Source organism: Melopsittacus undulatus, chromosome 9 (genome assembly GCF_012275295.1).
Source record: "Melopsittacus undulatus isolate bMelUnd1 chromosome 9, bMelUnd1.mat.Z, whole genome shotgun sequence".
Lineage (NCBI taxonomy): Eukaryota > Metazoa > Chordata > Aves > Psittaciformes > Psittaculidae > Melopsittacus > Melopsittacus undulatus.
Window position 1 is genome coordinate 20,154,591 of NC_047535.1, and position 19,526 is coordinate 20,174,116.

A 19,526-nucleotide genomic window follows, 5' to 3' on the forward strand; every position below is an offset into this window, starting at 1 on the left:
ACTGGCTGGGCCCAGAGGGATCTTGGAGGGGGACATACGGGACAAGAGCTTTGGGGGGGGTAAGCTGGAGCTGAAGCAAGGGGAGAACCCAGCTGGACCCGGGACGCAGGGCCGTGGGGCTCCCACCGCTCGTTCCCAGGAAGGGTAACAGGAAGTTTCCTGGTAGGACAGCGCAGAGGAGCTGTCCCGGGGCTGGCGTGCGTGAGGGAACCAGCGGGACACTGAGGGGGTACCACAGAAGGGGCGTAGGGCGGGCACAGCCCGCGGGCTCCCGGGGCAGGGTGTCCCACCCCATGGAAGCTCACTGTGAGGTGAGGGCGAGGAGGCTCCGCTCTCAAGGAAAACGCGGAGTCACCGAAGGGGTGGAGCGGAGTGGGCAGCCCCAGCACCCGGGAGCCGCCGGCCCGGGGGAGGCGGAGTGCGGGAGGGTTCGGCCCTTTGTGCCCGGGAGAGAGGCGGAGGGGGGCGCTAGGGCCCGGGGAGGTGGTGCAGAGCACCACCAGCTCTGGACGCCGCCGCGCGGGGCTCGCCTCCTTAATAGGGGAGGTGACGTCACGGGGGGGCGTGACCGGGGCGGTTGGGGCGTGGCAGGGGGCGCCGTGCGCATGCGTCGTTGTGGCGGCCGCGGCGCTGCAGCAGCCGAGCCGCTGCCCGGGCGGCGGAGCGCAGAGAGAGCCATGGCTCGGGAGGGCGAGCGGCGCGGCAGGCTCCCGCCGCGGCGGCGGGGCCCGGCCTGACCGAGCGGGGCCAGAGCACCGGCCCGGAGGCGTCAGCCGGCAGCGGGGAAAGCAACGAATAAAGACAGAGCCGAGATAAAGGGAAAAAAGAAAAAAAAAGGAAGATCCCGCAGCCCCGCGGCGGCAGCAGCAGCATCGCCGCTAGCCCGCAGCGCCCGCCCGCCGCCGCCGGCCAGCGGGAGGAACCGGCCCGCGGCCGCCGCGAAGAGCCCAGGGACGCCCCGCTGCCCACCAGATAGATGTGCGGTCCGGCCGCCCGCCTGGCCGACGATGAACGCGCAGCTGGCGATGGAGAACATCAGCGATCTGCACGGGGTGAGCCATGAGCCGGTGCCCGCGGCTGCCGATCTGATGAGCGGCAGCCCCCACCACCGGAGCGCCGTGGCCCACCGCGGCAGCCACCTGCCTGCACACCCGCGCTCCATGGGCATGGCGTCCATCCTCGACGGCGGCGACTACCACCACCACCACCGGCCGCCCGACCACGCTCTGACGGGCCCCCTACACCCCACCATGACCATGGCCTGCGAGACCCCCCCTGGCATGAGCATGAGCAGCACCTACACCACGCTCACCCCGCTGCAGCCTCTACCTCCCATCTCGACGGTCTCGGACAAGTTTCCTCACCACCACCACCACCATCACCATCACCACCACCCCCACCAGCGGATACCGGGCAACGTGAGCGGCAGCTTCACGCTCATGCGGGACGAGAGGGGTCTGGCATCTATGAACAATCTCTACACCCCTTACCATAAGGATGTTACCGGCATGGGGCAGAGCCTCTCTCCGTTGTCTGGATCGGGCCTGGGGAGCATCCACAACTCCCAGCAAGGGCTGCCCCACTACGCTCACCCCAGTGCCACCATGCCCGCCGAGAAAATGCTCACCCCAAACGGATTTGAAGCCCACCACCCTGCCATGTTGGCCAGGCATGGCGACCAACACCTCACCCCCACCTCCGCTGGCATGGTGCCTATCAACGGGATCCCACACCACCCCCATGCCCACTTGAATGCCCAGAGCCACGGGCAGATCCTGGGCTCTGCCAGGGAGCAAAACCCTTCTGTAACTGGTTCGCAGGTCAACAGTGGAAGTAATTCAGGGCAAATGGAAGAAATCAATACCAAAGAAGTAGCTCAGAGGATCACCACCGAGCTCAAGCGGTACAGCATCCCCCAGGCTATCTTCGCCCAGAGGGTGCTGTGCCGCTCTCAAGGGACCCTCTCAGACCTGCTGAGGAACCCCAAGCCCTGGAGCAAGCTCAAATCCGGCCGGGAGACCTTCCGCAGGATGTGGAAGTGGCTCCAGGAACCGGAGTTTCAGCGAATGTCTGCTCTGCGGCTGGCAGGTGAGCCCGCTGCGGGGCGGGGGGTGCACGGTGGTGACGGGGCTTGGGCCCCGAGCCTGGGCAGGCCGCCCCGGTTTCTGCCTGCCCCCGCGGAGAGGCCCCGACCCCGCTCCGCCGTTCCGTTTCGCTCCGCGCTCAGGCACAGTCCGGCTCCACCGCTCCGCGCTCTCGGCTGCCAGACAAAGCCGAGCCGGGGCTCGGGCTGCGCACTGCGGCGTCCCTGCTCTCCCCGTTAGCCCGGGCGGGGCGTACCCGCCAACCACCCGGCCGCCAGCGGGACGGCGCCCAGCTTGTCCGGTAGCGGGGCGCGGCGACACGCGCACGGCCCGCAGGCAGCGCTGCCGGCAGCGCGCAGGGCGAGGCGGAAATGCTCTGCTCGGCCTTTCTCTGAGCGATCGTGCCCGGCACTGCCCGATACGGTCGGCTGACGAGGTGGGGGGAAGCCCCGGTAACCCGCGGCCGAGAGGTGTCTGTGCGTCCGCTTTGTGCCGGTGGCAGCGACCCCGGGCTCCGGTGTAGCGCCCGGCGGGGTTCTGGCCGGCTCCAGCCCCGCGTCCCGCTTGGGCTGGGTTCGGTGTGCTGGGACGGGGTTCTCCCGCAAGTGATACGTGCCCGGCGGGTGACTGCGGGCTGAGAGAGGCTGATGGCTGGAATCAGTTAATTTACTTAATTTGTCTTAATTGGTTGTAATTATCATTAGGCCGTGGAGTTTGACTTGCGCGTGGATGCCCCTGCTGAGACTCGCAGTCCGTGTCGTGTCTCTGAGCTGCTCCGGCGGCTCCCCCCCCCCCCCCCCCCCCCCGCCAGATTTCGCGGCCTCGGTGCCCTCCCGACCTCAGCTCTGTGTTGTCCGCCCGGAGCAGTCGTCCCGTCCCACTCGGTGCCTGCTCGCTGCCCACTGCCCGCCTGCGCTCCCAGCGCGGAGCCCGAGTTTAATATGCCGTGAGTGAGGGTTTGTTAATTAAGTGATAGGTCTCCATTAATTTGTCCCTGGAGAACGCGAGGCAGTCGATCCGAGTTGGAGCCCGGGTCACTGATCCGTTTCACAGACAAAAATAAGGGAAAGGTTGAATCTTTCTCCTCGCAAAAGCACAAAGGCTGCTGTGCTTTCGACTGCTGTGACGATGGGAACTGGGAGTCTGCGGGGACCCGGCTGGGCCACATCGCTCTCCTTGCCCGCTTTCAGCTCCCTTCTCTTTTCTAAAGCCTGACGCGGTACGGGGAAGGGCCCGGGGCAGCGTCTCCCTCCCGCCGTGCCGGCCCTGCTGTGCACACCGGTGGGAGGACGTTGTTCCCTTTGGCTTTCACTACTGCCGAGTCAGTTTCAAAGCTCTAAGCTCTCAGAAAATGCCCTTTCCACCTTCCCTTCCTCAACAGCCATCCCGCCAGGAGAAAACCCTTGTGTTGTTGATGCTACCCGCGGGAGGACGATGGAGTTTGTGTTTGCAGTATCCCCATAACGATCGCTAAGGCGAGCTTTCTTCGATTTGGAACATATTTTTACGACAATTCGGTCGACCTGAATCTCCGCTCATTTGCATAGATCGATACTGGAAGCAACCCCTCTCTTCGGAGTCTGCTGGCCTCCCCCTCGCTGGCACTGCTGGCAGAGGCTCCATGGCCTGGGCCGAAGGGAGGCCTGGGCAGGAGGGAGGGGACAGTTCCCCGCACTCTGACCTGCTGCCGTGTCCGGAGGGGACCCTTTGTTCTGCCCCTGGACCACCCCTTCCTCCCGTCACCTCAGTGCTGTGCTCGCACAAACAGATCCCGGTAATCCCGTTAGACAGGCAAAGCCTCATTATTCCGCCTTCCCTTCCTGATGAAACCCAAATGCTGTCACCTCACAGGAGTGGCCGGGCAGGGCCCAGTGTCCCTATCTCGCATCGGCCTCACGAGGCGCTGCCCCACCCGCACGCCGGCAGCCCCACAGCACGTGGTCATTTGCATAACGCGGCGTCCCAGCCAATGGGGGCTGCCGCGGAGCGCCCAGCCCCACCCCGCGGAGGATGCGTGCCTCTCCGCTCTGCTGGCGCTGCGCTGCACATGCAGCAAGTATTGATCCCGGGCTGTACACGTTTTAAATGCGTGATGATCTTACTAAGTGGTAAAAATCTGCCCCAGCTGATATTGATGTATGAACATCAATTCAAAATACCATAAATTACTCCAGTCGACACAAATTAAATTTCATGTCCAAATTATAACTCGCTCCCAGGCATTCAGAGAATTATCAGGTAGATAAATAGCCAGAGCAGAACCCTCACTGCCTTAATTTCTTCCCTTCCCAATTTCCTGCAGGGAGCAGCTGGGAGGTGGTGAGGGGGATGGAGCCTTCTTATTTCAGGCCTCATGGTCTTGCACAGCACTTTATATTGAGTATTTGCCCCTTCCAGCCATCCCTGGGGGATCCCTTCCTCCCAGATTACAGAAGCTCCGACAAATAGTGGAAAAATTGGTAGCTACATGGAAGCAGGATTGAGGTCTTGACACTTCCTGGGCTGTCTCTTGAAATGTAAGCAGAACTGCTAATTGTAAAGCTGACCTCTTCCAGCCTCCATCTTATTCATCCCATCTTCCTTCCCCTCTCTCTTCTCTTGTCCTTTGTCCCACTCTCTCACCCCCTCGATCACTGAATATTTATCTATTCGGCCATTTCTCTGTTAGATGGTCTTCCCTCCCTTCTTCCCTCGCTGTCATGGACATTTGGCAGGGCAGTGAAGTGATACCGAAAGCAAAAATACAGTTCAAAGAGAATGTACAGCCCTTCTGCAGCCTGATGGGATTTAAGGGGAATTTATTCCATCTTATTTTCGAATAGGAAGAGGTAAAGAAGACAGAACCGACTCCTCTTGTTCAGGAAAACCCAACCTGCCCGAGGCCGTGGCCCCGCGGGAGGAACGCAGCAAGTAAACGTTTCGGGAGCAGGCGAGTGGGTCCAAGGGAGCACAGAGGCTCCTCTGGATCTGCTGCAGGAGAGGCCACCTTGTCGAGGTGCACCCACAGCAGCAACTTCCCACTCCGGTGTCCCAAGCACGTCTGGGCGAGGGGCACGAGGCCCATTCTGGCCCTCCGGAGCTGCTCGGTCTTTGCCTGCGCCAAGGCTGATATTTTCCGTAGTCGCAGCTCTTCTTCCTTCCTCGTTTCCTTTCCCCCTCCCAGTCTGAATCTCGGCGAAGCTGAAGCCTTGTGAAACCGGCGAGAAATTCTCGCCAAATTAACTGTAAAGAAATCAATACCGCAATCAGAGCGTTTTCCACATTAAATATGAAATCTAATGAGCGCCGCTTGCCCCCTCGCTACGCCGGCCGCCCGGCCTGCGCCGGGGAAGGTCGATGCCTCCCCGGCCCCGATTGCCTCATTAGGGCCTGATTAATATTTACCCTGCGGGGACTTTGCATAAACGCATTTGCATCAGGGAGGTGGAGGGCATCTACCGGGGGCTTGGCCGATGACAGCCTGAGAGCGGCTTGGGCCTGGGGCACAGACCCTGTCATACTCGGCCCTGCGGGCTGCCCGGACGTCGAGGGAACGGCCGCGGGCCTGGCTCCGCGCACCGTGGGTGGTGACAGTGGCCGATGCGCGGCTGCCGGAGCGGTGCTGGGCCCGAGACGCGGTGCCCCGGCCCGGTGGGATCGGAGGATGGGAGCGCAGCCCGCCCCCGGAGCGGTCGTGCCCCGCAGCACCGGGCGGGCGCTGGGACAGCCTTTGTTTGCTGGCCGTGTCCTTGCGGCGGGATTGATTTACAGCCACTCGCACATAGCTACGTTTGCCCTTCGTTAATGTTTGCCCAGCAGAAGGAGGAGAGGGGCCGGCGGCAGCTGCCAGCCGCGTTCCTCCGCGCCGGGTCGGGCCTGCCCCGAGGAGCCCTCATGCCGTAGCACAGCTCGGCCCGTACTTGTTTGTTCGCTTGTTTGTTTGCTTTAATTACCCGCCGCGTAGGGGGCGGCGCCGGGGGCTGTGCCCCGCTCGCACCCTCTCTCCCGTTTGTTTGAAGCAGCCTCACAGCGGGGCTGCTCCCCACTGAGGGGGGTGGCTTGCTCCGGGGAAGGGGCTGCAGGAACGATGCCAGCTTGGCTCTCCGCGTCTGCCCATCCTCACCGGCCAGGGCCACTCAGCTGCCCGGGGTCCTCGCACGTCCGCCCCAGCTTCCCGGGGCCTCTGCGCCATCTGCTGACTGCTGGCAGGCGGGAGCCGACCCCGCAGGCCCCGGCACCCCACCCGCACAGGGCCGGCAGACAACGGCTCCGGCGACGGCTGCAGACCGGGTGCGCTCTGCGGGGTGCCCTGTGCCGGAGCTCGGGCTGCCTCCACTCGCTGGTACAGCTCCGCGGCTTCGGGGAGAGCGCCGGTCGCGTTCAGCACCGTGGACAGCGGCTCCCGGGCAGTCCCGCCCCGGAGCACGGCTTAGCCGGGCCAGCGCAGCACCGGTTAGGAGGAAAGGAGCCGGCAATGAGGGCTGTGCGGCCGCGGGGGAAGGAAGCCCTGTGTGTCATCACCCCCCGGGGCCGGGCTGCCCGAGGGAGCGGAGCGGCTCCAGACCAGACACTGAGCCCCGAGAGGAGCTGGTTTGTGGACGGGTGTCTTCATAGGGATGTGTGAGCAAAGGGAAAGGAAGCTCCCACAGCACTTCAACTGACTGGAGTGGTCGGGGTGGCTCAGGAGGAGAAGGTGAGGGATAGGAGAGAAGGTGAGGAATAGGGGAGAAGGTGAGGGATAGGGGAGAAGGAGAGCAACGTGGCGCCCGCCGCGGATGCCACGGGTGGGAGCCCGGGCTCTGCCAGGAATGCCCCCCGTCTCCTACACCACCGAGAAAGAACGTGCTGGTTGGAGTGAGGCAAGATGGAAATGCACAGGCCGGGCACACATCGGTGCCTGTGCTTGCATGTTCCGGCACTAAACTAAAGCTCGTGCTTTGCCTCAGGCAGCCTGCTCCTGTCCTCAGTGTAGCAAAAGGATCCCCATAACCTCCGCATAAGGGACAAGTTCATTTCGAGGGACACCTAAGGTGACTGTTAAGCACAGGAGTTATTGTTGAAGTGCTGGTGGCTTTAACCTGAAGACTGCAGGCATAGAGGAGGGATTTTCTGAGGACCGAGCAGAGACCTAGCATGGCATCACGTCGGGTTCTTCCATGAACAAATCGATAAACGTTGATTCGTGTTTCAAACATAAATCTATCTGGATTAACCATACACTGACAGAGAAGCGACCGATGTTTACTGACTTTCTTCGGAAATGCAGCTTGCTTGAGCCATTTTGCTTAAGAGGAAGTCAGGTTAATGATGCTGAAAGCGTAATTTATAGGAACAATTTATTAGCTCAACATTAGTTTTGATTTTTCCCGTTTCAGGGCAATAGGAAGTCTCAGCGGTAACATTTTATGTGGATGGCAATTCAGACGTGGGTGTTGCCGCTTTGCGGGTGTACAAGCAGCATCGCAAGCTGCTGCGGGCTGGGGTGTGCAAGCACATTCTGGGGCATCAGAAACGCTGCTACTCCGAACAGCCAAAAGCATTCTCTCGGATGGCGCGGGGGGGGGCTTTTCCTTAGTTACTTCGGTGCAGCAGCTGCTGCCGTGAGCCCGCCCCAAGGCCCGGGTGTTTTTCAGGTGCAGCAGTGCCGCACGCGTTTACTGCAGCCTGGGGGTGCGGGTAAGGAGATTCTCCCCCCCCCCCCCTTACGGGCTATCCTCGCAGCCCCCTCCCCCGGCACAGACCGGCTGTCGCGGTGCTGCCGTAACGCCCCCAAAGCGGGGACTTTACTCGTGTCACAGCGGCCGCGTTTCTCGTCCTTTTGAGACTTATCTCGTTTTTGAATACACTGTCGGAATTAGCTGAAGGCTTAAAAACTGGATCAGAGGAAGAGGGAAGGGACGCGAGAAGCTGTCCGGGTTTTAAGTAGATTCTACGATCCCTAATATTCCAGCGAAGGTTTGGTAACGCACTGCGTCGCTTCCACAGCTCAGAAACCCAATTTTCGGCGGCTGGGGCAGCCGGAAGGGGCGGAATAACCCGGTCTAGCGTCGAGCCCTTTACAGAAGCACCTCACCCCCTCGGGAGGATCCGCTCCTGCTGCGCTAATGAAAACAAGAGGCAGCGAGCAGGGGCCGGGCCGGCGCAGCGGGATGGCTCCCGCAGCGGGATGTGTCCCGCACACGGAGCGGGCGGTGCGGAGTGGTGTGAGGCGGCAAGGATCAGGCTGAGGAGCGGCGTGGAAAGGTGCAGACGGGCGCGGTGAAGTGCGGAGAGAAGCTGGTGGCGTTTTCTGGAGGAGCGGCCGGTGCTCCTGGTTGGGCGATGCTGTGCGGAGCGGAGCGGGTTGCCCCGCTGGGCAGCGAGGAGCAGCGCGGATGCGGTGCGGGTCCCCCGCTGGGCAGCGGCCGCAGCAGCGTGGGGAGCGGGCGCCACCCAGGGGCCGGGGGCTGCTTGCGCTGTGCTGTGGGGTCGAGGGGGGGTGCGGCCGGGAAGGGCTAACACGATTAAAATATTGATGTAGTCGCAAAAATCGTTCATTAAGGCAATTTAATCTTTGCTATTAAATGTCCTTTCAATTCATTTGGGGTAATTAAGATGCAGTTTAAGTGATTAAATTCTAATTACTTATGCTGGACAAAGAAATATTTGTCACAGTAATATGGTTAACTAAAGACCCAGCTAAAGAAATTTAACGTTTAGTTTAAATGATATCGCAGGAAAATCGGGTGCTTTCCCCTGATTGATCCACTTAACAACATATTCTGTAATGGTGATGTCAGCTCACTCCAGTGGTTACAGATCCATCAACACCGTAAGTTTGTGTAAACCCCAGAATCCCAAAGTGTTGAGTCAGCGCTCCTTAGTCAGATTGACTTTATTATTCCAGGGCCAGCAAATTAAGGTCACTCGTTTTAATACAGTGCACGGAGTGAGGTGTTTACAATCCAATCTCAGCTGGGATCTATATGTTGGCAGGTTGATGTCACTCTGTGAGCATATAAGAATGTATTTTTTATCTCTTTTCATGTTATGAAACAACAAAAGAGGAGTGTTGCCTGGGCTCAAAGGCAGAACAATTAGAGGTCAAATGACCTCTGAGTAGAGGTATACACCAGCACTGTAAATAAATGTAAATACAAATCATTAGAGTGACAAGTGCAAAATGCTGAAGGGTGCCAGGAGTTGTAATGCCAAGAAATACTTTATTGTGGGTTCAGATATTTCAGAGTAGTGCTCTCTTCAGCTGAAAGGAGAAAGTTTTGGGGAGCAACCAATGAACTGCATCACCCACATAGGCTTTTATCATTGACACATGAATGGCCTTGTTCTATGGTGGGCTGGAGCTTTTGGGGATGCTCTTTGCAGCACCATTGCTGCCCACTGCTTGCTATAGCAGGAGCATGTGGCCAAAGCCGTCCTGACGTGCAGAGTCTCTGTCTCACGCAGCATCTCTGTGGAGGGATCTCATCCCCAGGGTGCCTGCAAAGGCCCCAGGGCAGTGACAAGAGGGCCACCAAATGGTGAGGTACCAAAGAGAATGGCACACAGCTGCTGTGGTTATTCATTCAGGCCAAACAGATTTGCTTGCTTTTTAGTTGGTGTGGTGAAGTCTGCCCTCAGGTAGCATGTGTCTCACAGGCACCTTATCTTGTTCTCATATTGCCCCAAACATGGAGTTTTTGATAGTTAGGAAAGATCTGTCATTGTCTGTCTCTCTACACACTACAGAGGTGTTATCTGCATAAGGATGGAGCTTATCATGCTTTATTATATGTTATCATCACCATGAACTTACCATAAACTTTTGGCTACTTGCTCCCAATGAGCTGTTGTAGGCAGTGTGATTAGGACTATCTCTGATGGCTGAAGTCCTTAAGTGGCTTCAACCTCCAGTAGAAATCCTGCTGCCTTTTCTACCCAAAGGTAGAGCCTCCTTCAGAAGGAGGATATTCTCTAGCTTGTACCAGTGAAGAGTTTTCACTCTCTGAAAGTGTTACTGGGTATTATGTGATGTTTCAAAACTAGAAGTAGATGCTTTAGGAAGATTCCCAGGGTCTTAGTGGGCACAGCTCAAACTGTAACTGGGACACATCCTGGCCTTTGTAGACCTGACACAGCAGAGATTAGAAAATACATATAAAGAGAGGGTTCTAAAAGGCTTTCTTATGTCTCTAAGACATGTCCTGTGCACATGAGGCTGGGATAGATAAAACACTTTGCAAGAGGAGGGGGAAACATGATAATCACAAGGCTTCTGAGAACTCTCTCAAGGCAGTCTGAAATACATCTCCTTGTCTGTTCTATGACCCCTGCAGAAATACAGAGCTTTTGGTGCACTTCTTCGAGCTGGGCTTCATCATTTCTTGGGGTTTTCCCACTAATGGGAAGGCTGACTGGTCCGAACCCACAGTAATGAATCTTGTAAACTCCCCATTGCTTTTGGGGAATCTCGCACTGAAGTCTGAAAAGCATAAAAGGGTTCTTTTTTTCTCCTACCTGTCTAAAGCAAATATAATGCTCATGAATAGTAAGGGTGAGGCAGTCCCCAAACCTAAACCAGTCCAGTGAGGGTACTGGTGAAGATCTCAGAGCTCAGTGCTGACTTTACCTTCTGGTGTGAAGCAACAAGAAAGTGCCTCCTGAGGCAAGGCAGAGCCAGCCCACAGTCAATCATCTTTACTCCCCAAAATGCTACAAATAAGTTCCTACAGACTCCTGTCCATAGTGTCCAGCTCAATCTTCCAGCCACAGCACTAATTGGTGTCAAATGATGTGTCAAATGTGATGGAAATTAGTGTGTGTGTTGTGAACCTGCTCACAGGGAGCTGAACCAAGACCACTGCCTCTTTCATGCAGGGCACTCAATGGCCATCAAGCAATAATGGCTTGTGGTGAGCAACGACCTGGGAAAGAGCTGGAAATGTGACCTGTCACTTCAAGGTGAAAGGCCCTGTATCCTATCACTGGTGGGTATGGTCTCCTCTCCATGCCAATCAGGCTCTGAATTCAGCATAACTGGAGACATTATTCTCTGTGTGTGTCTCCCCATTGCTGGTCTCTACCCGCTCTGGATACAAACAAAGAGGAAAAGGCTTCCTGTAAGCAGAGACACACTGTGTACCTCGACTCCCAACTCCATGGGGTGAGAAACCTCATGGTGGGACCATTCCAAGAGGTCTGTAATGCTGTGCTGTTGTGGTGCACTGGGGTGGGAGTGCTCCTTTCTTCCTGCCCTGTGTCTCTCCTCCCTCTCCAACCACTTTGTACAGTTAAAAAACCAATTGTGTGCATTGCATGTGCCTGTCCTGGAGCAATGGGAACTGCTGCTGGCAGCTGGTGAGCTGTGACCCATTGGTGTGCATGGAATGGCATGGCTTTCTCAGTGTCAGGTCTGAACCCCCCTAAATCCACCTTCTTCCTCAGCATCTGCTGCCTTTCCACCCTGTGTCTGAGAGCACACACTTAGTGATGGTGATGTGGCTGGCCACCAGCAGAGCAGTGCCTCTGGCAGTGAGAGTGGTCCTCTGCCTCCATAGCTAGCCACAGGGCTTGGGCTGGGGTTTGCCCAAGTTAGGTTTTCCATTGTCTTTCCCCCATACCAGTGCCAATTTTGACAAAATCAGCCAGCAGAACTTGTGGTGATATGTTATTCTCCATCACTGGCAGTGCTCAAGGCCAGGTTGGACAGGGCTTGTAGCAGCCTGGTCTACAGGAAGGGTTCCCTGCCTGTGTCATAGGGGCTGGAAGTAGATGAGCTTTAAGGTCCCTTCCAACCCTAACCATTCCATAATTCCATGATTCTATGGTTCATTATGTGCCCAAAGCAAACCAGGGGGTTTGTTGAGAGTATTAGTGGTTTCATTCTGTGCCTCTGGTTCTTAGAAAGGAAAATTTGTGTTTGGCAGATACAGATAGGCACACGTGTATGCACCAAGTGCTCCTGAAAATTGATTTATGGTAATCAGGGCTTTTTCCTTAGATTTAAAAGAGAAATCCACTCTCTAGGGATGAAAGACTAGATCAAGAGTCAGGGTTAACACCTGAGCTTACTGTAATCTTGGCTTTTAGACTGACAGAACAGTGTAGTTCACATCACAGGTGGGCAAAACATCCTCTTTGCTGTCTCAACCTAATGATGCAATTAGTGCGTTTTCAGAGGGGACACAATCCTGCCACACCTGTGGCAGAGCAGGACTGATCCTGCCATGCTGCACAGAGCCAGACCAGCTGGGTGCCACAGGGGAGCAGTGATAGATGGTGGAGCTGCAGCAATGGGACCTGGTTTGGTACCATGCACAGGCAACCAGGCCTCAGTGAGATGTACAGACCTTACAAGGTTGGCAAGTTAACTCGGCCAAATCCCTCGGGCTACTTGGAAGGAACAAAGGGAGACAAAAATAGATTGATGGACTGCATCAGGAGAATTGCAAGTGTCAAAAATATCTGTTGCTCAGGGCAGAGGAAGATGGAAGTGACTGGAAGAGGCCAGAGTTCAGCAGTGGATTTATAAGGCTCCTTCTGGCATTGATAATATTACATTGTCATATCTGCACATGTGTTGCCAGAGCCACAGTGACTCTTTCTTTATCCTCTGTTTTGCTTTTTTCTTAACTAGGCTTTGTTAAGTCTTTTTCAAAAGGCATCACAAGGAGTATCACTCAGCCAGGGCAGCTCAGAGACAAAGAGCACAGCTGTCTGCCATGGGGAGCCAGGGCAGCATGAGAGTGGGTGTGCAGGGTAGAGGTGCACACCTCTGGGGAGCACAGCACTCCACAGAGCACCTGAATTCAGCTTCTGCGCTGTGGGACAGGGTCTGCTCACAGTGCTCATGGGTATGGGCACATCAGTGCAAATTACTTTTATTCTATTAAAATCCAGATGAAGGTGTGTGATAAATGGTTTTGAAGACGGGCTCTGGTGTTTTTACACAAGAAAAGGGTTTCAGTCAGTGTTTCCAGAGCCTCTGACTGCAGTAAACACCATTGCTGGTGCTGGAGGAGGACCTGGCCCAGGCAGGCATACCTGCTTTGTCTGAGCTGGCTTAGGCTGCTGCCACTGGGCTGGATGGCTCCCATTTGTCAGACCTTGCCATGTGAGCTGCCTGGTCTCTGTGCCTGCTCTGGGTAGACTCTCACGTTGGAGCAGATTTTATCCCGTGGTGTGCATTTGTTCTCTGGCAAGCTGGAAGCTACAGTTTATTATTAAAATTGATTGGCTCCAGTGCAGAGAAAACGATCGTAAGGAAACCCTATTACGGTTTTTCATTATCACCATTATTTATTTTTAAGTGCTATTAATATTTCTGAGCCTGGACAAGGCAGAAGATGAGAGGTGGTATCCACCCTTGCTGCTCACAACCTGAGGCCTTGCAGCACTGTCTGCAAGTGCGCTTTGAACAATAAAGCATATTGGAAAGTCTGTGCCCTCAATCTACCTCTGGTGAATGCTAACAGGGGTAGACCTCAGAAGACAACAACTTTAGCTTTGAATGGAAATGATCCAGGTTTGGAAGCCATGTCCCATCATCCCACAGTGAAGAAAGGCTCTATGGTGTGCTGCTCAGCCCAGGCAGGCTTGGCTGGGCTGCTCTGGGCAATGCCTGCCTCAATTCCACCTCCTGGAGCTGTGCTGTGTCCAGTGAGAACTGAACTTGTGCTTGTGATTCTTCGTGTCTTAGATAAGGTCCCAATTGCAACCAAGTCAATCTCTCTCTCCCTCTGAACCAGTACCTTATTAGCCCCTAATTCAAACTAGAAGAAAGAAGGGCTCCAACTTGGATGTGAGGATAAGAACTGTCCTATTTCATAGGCAAAACTAGAGCATATCTTCCCTTGCTCCCACTAAGTGTGGACCAAGCCTTAGGAAACAAGCAATCCTGCACGATAATTTTAAAAAATCAAGGCTGTACTGATTTGCAGGAGCAAGGGGTGGCTCCCAGCTTCTGCAGAGAGCACCATGGGAACCCCAATGCTTGCTTTCCGATGGTTTGGGCTGAAATGAAGTTTTATTTGCAAAATGCTACAGTTGGCCTGTTTGTATCATAGACTGGAGAGGATTTATTTTTTTCTCTCCAGTAATGAGCACTTTTCTCTTACCTCTGTGATGTTACGGGCAGCAATTATAAGGTTCCTGATACAACAAGAGAAGCTGTAATGCTTGGGAGTAAGGAAATAATTAGTCAAGAATACTACGTTTCAGGAGGTGAGCCCAAGTTCAGGAGGACAATGTGTTCAGCAAGTTAGTTTCACAACGGACTGTTGTTTTCTTGTTATCCTCTGTGATTTTGGAGAACTCAGTTACTAGTTTGTGATGGAAACCCCAAAGGTTTACACTGCTAATTGAACTAGCTTTGTATCTGCTGCTGTGACTGTCATTTATGATGTGACTGTTCCTGCTGAAGCATCTTGCAGAGCTGACTCAGATTGTGCTATTTGTGTAGTTGTGATTTTGTGACAAACTCAGGACAGAGTATCTGGGTGAAAGCTGGAATTTGTGTAGTCTTTGAAACAGGAAGGTGCAAAGCAGCATAAGCAGAATTAGGCACAGCAAACATTGCCTGAGCTTGGTTTGTCTCCTTTCCTGCATGAGCCCACCAGCAGGGCAAAGTCAGAGCTGGAGGCTGAGGCTGTTACAGAGCTGAGCTTTCATGGCAATGTGGTTTCATGGAAACTTATGATTTTCAAATGGATAGACGTGTAAAAAAAGATTGAGATGCTGTTGATATGTTCTTTGCTCCTCATTCCTAATATATGTCAGTAAACAACAGACTATTCTCTCAAAAGTATTTTTAATCCTTGAGTTATCAATGTTAACTTTCACTTGGGGATGCAGAATTATTTCAGCAGGCACTGATCCCCACAGTGAATTCAGCAGCTTGACTTCAGTGGGAGCTCACTTCCATGAGGAAACCTGGGTTTCAGCCCAGAAGCTCCACAGAGTTTTAGAGGTCAGGATGTAACTTCAAAGCACTCTTCAAAGGGTTTCATATAAAAATAACTGTAGAAGGTATGAATTTGGTATCCCAGTCCATTTGATTGATGTGTCATTGCTTATGAAAGAATGTGTGGCTGGAATACATATTGTTAGGGAGCTCTTCAAAAGCTTCTCCTCAGAGGCAGCTGAGACCCCGGTGTCTTGGTCGCTGCCTGCTGGGCCGGCAGAAGGCGCCTTTGCATCTCCTGAATCTTGCTGTCTGATCTGTGCAGTTGCTATTTCTCTAAGTACAAAAGGTGGATGACTATTTTTATACTTCCCTCAAGCAATTAAACCCTCACGCCAAGGCTGGCTCGTGGTTGCAATAAAAGATGCAGGAAGGACCTTTGTAAAGTAATTTGCTGTTTTCATTCCAGTAACTGTGGAATAGGTGCACAAAATTCTTCTTCATATAATCAGCACTGATCTCCACAGAATTCAGGACTAGGCAGGCAGAGAGACAAAACATCCTTATTATCTTCAGAAATGCATCTCTAAATCAGTATTAAAGGTCATTGTTAGAGAAGAAAGGGGGAAACGAACTTCAGACTCTTTTGAAAGTGAGACAGAGCAATCTGCCCTCCCAAGGAAACCTTTATCCTAGCAAAATGTTAACAAGATGAACTGGCAGGCAGTCAAAGGCTGGTGGGGGGAAATCTGGGAGTCACTCTGTCATTCTGTTGGATCCTACCTGGCAGGTGATCTGCAAGGCAGATTCAAATTGTGAATGCTCTTTAGTAATGTAGAGCAAAACGGTGTTCTGAATGGGAAAGAAATGATTATAGATGAAACAAGGTGAAATTCTGTATGGATCATTTACTATATCATTTTTCCTTGTGTTGAAACATTTATTTTGTTGAGAATACATAATCATCCGGTGTGTAAGATTGTAGTAACATCCTGGTTTCTCCCAGTTCCTTATTTCTTAGCCAATAAGAAGCTACAGAAATGGATTGACAACACATAATGAAGGTTGAAGAGGTTGGCAAGGTTGATTTTAGAGCTCAGTGAATTTCCACTCCACCTCATAGAGATGTTACATAGTTAAAGTCCCAGCAGTAATGACTGTTACTAAAATGTAGTAGCATTTGCTGAGTTTTATCAGACAACAACAAAGGTATTTTCTAAATTCTATTCCTTATCTCTTTTTGTAGTTTATAGTAAGTTAAAAAGTGTCACAAATCGTCTCCAAATTTGAAAGCTGACATGAGCAGTCTTTTTTCCTATTTGTCCTGTTCTGTGTGCCGGTGCACTCCTCTGCCAGCCCTCTCTAACCATCCTCCCCTTTCTTGCAGCATGCAAGAGGAAAGAACAAGAGCATGGGAAGGATAGAGGGAATACACCCAAAAAGCCTCGGTTGGTCTTCACAGATGTCCAGCGTCGAACTCTACATGCAATATTCAAGGAAAATAAGCGTCCGTCCAAAGAATTACAAATCACCATTTCCCAGCAGCTTGGGTTGGAGCTGAGCACCGTCAGCAACTTTTTCATGAATGCACGTAGGAGGAGTCTGGATAAGTGGCAAGACGAGGGCAGCTCCAATTCAGGCAACTCATCTTCTTCATCAAGCACTTGTACCAAAGCATGAAGGAATAACCACGAACTAAACCTCGGTGGAAAAGCTTTAAAAATTAATAAATAAATAAATAAAGACAGACCAGGACCTCAAGATAGCAGGTTTATACTTAGAACTATTTGAAATAAATGTTATTTATAAGTCCAAAGAAACCAAAGACTTATTTCACCTGCATTATGACTTTGTTCTAAGACACACACTTTAGTAGGATGACGACTTGCAAAGAACAGAGAGGAAGAAGAAAGTGAATGGAGGGAACGAAATCGAAAGCAAAGAGAAGAAAAGCAGACCACTGGTTTTACACCTTTGCCCATTATCATCTTCACTGTACTTGGCTGTTTAGTGGTTTGGAGCATAGTGATTTCTTGTCATTGAATGGACATCTCTTCAGATATGGCTCTTCATTTCCACAGCAATTGCCATGAAGGTGTATAGTGTACACACCGGTGGTTAGGGACTTAGTCAGGGCTGCTCTTCAGAGAGGGTTGTGCCATGACACGACCGACAAAGCATGGAGTCGTCTGAATTCATTGGAACGGTAGTGTGATTTTTGCTGTTTCATGGTTTGAACTTAACCGGTGCAATGCCCGGAAGCAAGTTCAAACTAGGCAAAGAAATATTGAATGGTACCTAAACCAGTGCATTCTCTTTGTTTGTTAAGGAATGTTCAGATTTAAAAAAAGGAAAACTATTCCATCCATTAAAAAAAAAATTGACTAGCTACCAAAGAACACATTTAATAATTATATTGCAGGTATTTTATTGCAATGATTTTAATATTCCAAAGCTATTTTTACACAAAATACTATGTAGAGTTATAGGTATAAACTAATCTAACTGTATAACACATAAAACTTGTAATCAAGACTGTTATTTGCAATTAGTAAAACCACTAATTCCATGATTGGCAAGAAAGAATGTCATCTGAGGAGATCGCAGCCCCGTTTGGAGCACAGGTACTGATAATGGGATGTTTCTTCCATTGAAGTCAGTGAGCCCTTCTGCCGCTGACTGCACTGGGAGCAAAAGAAGGGCCGCTATTGCCACGTGTAAGGCAGTGTGGCAGCTATCGTGCCTGCATCCCCTTATTACAGTCTCCCAGGCTGACATTGCTGGAAGCCCATTGAACAGCGCTCTTTGCAAACCGTGCATTGTATATAAATGCAGCTCAGCTCTGCCATCTAGCCTGCAAACAGGAGACCTGAGGCACTTTGTATGCAAAAATGAAACGAATTACAAAATGTAAAACCACAGGGCTCAGCATCTGATCAATACTCGTTGACATTAGTGAGCTTTTTTTACCTATTGACTTTACTAGGCAAAGGAACAGCAGTAGCTTTGAAGGCTCGTGGTCTTTTCTTATTGAAAAAGGTGGTACAACATCAGTTAATGCTGGCGAGAAGAGCTCCAACAGGAGCTCCAGTAGTGGTTTTGGAAGGCTGAATTGTGGTGCCTCTGAAGTCAATAGCAAAATTCCCATGACACCGAGATGCAGCCTGATGTTTTGTGGCTTCCTATCTGTGTGTAGCAGGCTGAGCTTTTGTCCTGTGCATTCTTTCTTGCTCATCTATTAATCAGGATAATGCATGAAATAGTTTAATGTTTGTAGCTGAAAAGCTTTAAATGCTCTGTTGATAACAGACCCATAGAAGAGAATTCATCCCATTCCTACTCTGATGAAATTAAAAAGAAGAGCGTGCAACATCTGCATATTAAATTCTAGTGTAAGGGAAAAATAGACTTTAAAAACCATACATGTGCCTGTTAGATTTCTAACCGGTGTTTCAAATTACAGAGGTAATTCTGCTAGGTATATTAAATTCCAGAGTAACCAAATATGCACGCTTAAGCCCAAAGCAAGGATTAGAAATAGGTATTTTTACTTATACCCTTAAAAAAAATAAAAAAAACTTTAAAAAAAAAGAGAGAGAGAGAAAGGAAAATTCAAGGTAAACTAGAACCCAGCCACCACCAACAAAATCAGATACTGGGTTTTGGGATGAAGCCCACTCGAAATAGTAGCAACACCAAAGTTAAGCAATTCTATAGCACCAGTTATTTCCCAGAGAGGACAGGGTCTAGTCAAGGTTCAGGGTATACAGTTAATTTCCAGTAAGTGCTTAGAAAACAGCTGAAATATCTCTATATTAAAATAAAATGAAATAAACCCAAGCTTTTTGGCACTGAATATTTCTCCCCATTTCCGTACGTTAAACCCACTTTAAGACTGAGAAAGCAATTGCCCGTGAAAACATAATCTAATCTGTGAAGTTTTTGAGTCTCTAGCTTACCTTAAATTTTAGCAGCTTTCTTTTAAGGTGTTCCATCCCCACAGAGACATAATTGACATGGAAACATTCATAAGCTGACATACAAAGTATCTTATGGATGCAGTCTCACTAGTGTAAGGTTAATAAAGGACAGAGATAACTAACTTCTTAGGTTTCTTTCCAGCAAAACACTGCTTTGTAATGTACCTATAGTTTAGAAAAGAAAGCCTTATTTATTTAAAACTTGAGAATTTAAAAATGCAGGGAAATTCAAAGTACATTGCCGCATTTTTTAGTATTTCCATTGTATTGTCTTTAGAGACTACTTGCTGAAACCAAAGAGAACTTTCATACCAGCATTAAATTTGCACCCAATATGCAATTTCAGGATCTCTGATACACACACATGCAAGTCCCTCAATATGTTTGTGTATATATACAAGCACACACATTTTTATGGGGTGCTGTATGTATACATGTGCACACATGTATCCACACACACAAAAACCGATGCACAAGTTATAGATTTTAAGTGGCTTGGGTTTTTTTACGTCTGTTTCAGTATACAGAAACTTTTTGGTTTTTTATAAGCCATTAGGAACAAACCCACTCTTCCCATGAGCAATATGCACCTCATACTCTGAA

At 51.5% G+C, this 19,526-nt stretch overlaps 1 protein-coding gene across 1 annotated transcript; it reads left to right on the plus strand.

The window, feature by feature from the left end:
- The first annotated feature begins 1,007 nt into the window (after positions 1 to 1,007).
- ONECUT1 (one cut homeobox 1) lies at positions 1,008 to 16,623 on the plus strand. The gene is made up of 2 exons (XM_005145898.2): positions 1,008 to 2,088; positions 16,331 to 16,623. The coding sequence occupies exons 1-2, from the start codon at positions 1,008 to 1,010 to the stop codon at positions 16,621 to 16,623; spliced, it is 1,374 nt and encodes a 457-aa protein (XP_005145955.2).
- Positions 16,624 to 19,526: the final 2,903 nt, after the last annotated feature.

Coding starts and splice junctions, on each gene's coding strand:
- ONECUT1 (XM_005145898.2), top strand. CDS start 1,008: ATGAACGCGCAGCTGGCGATGGAGAACATCAGCGATCTGCACGGGGTG. Junction 2,089..16,330: donor GTCTGCTCTGCGGCTGGCAG/GTGAGCCCGCTG, acceptor CCTTTCTTGCAG/CATGCAAGAGGAAAGAACAA.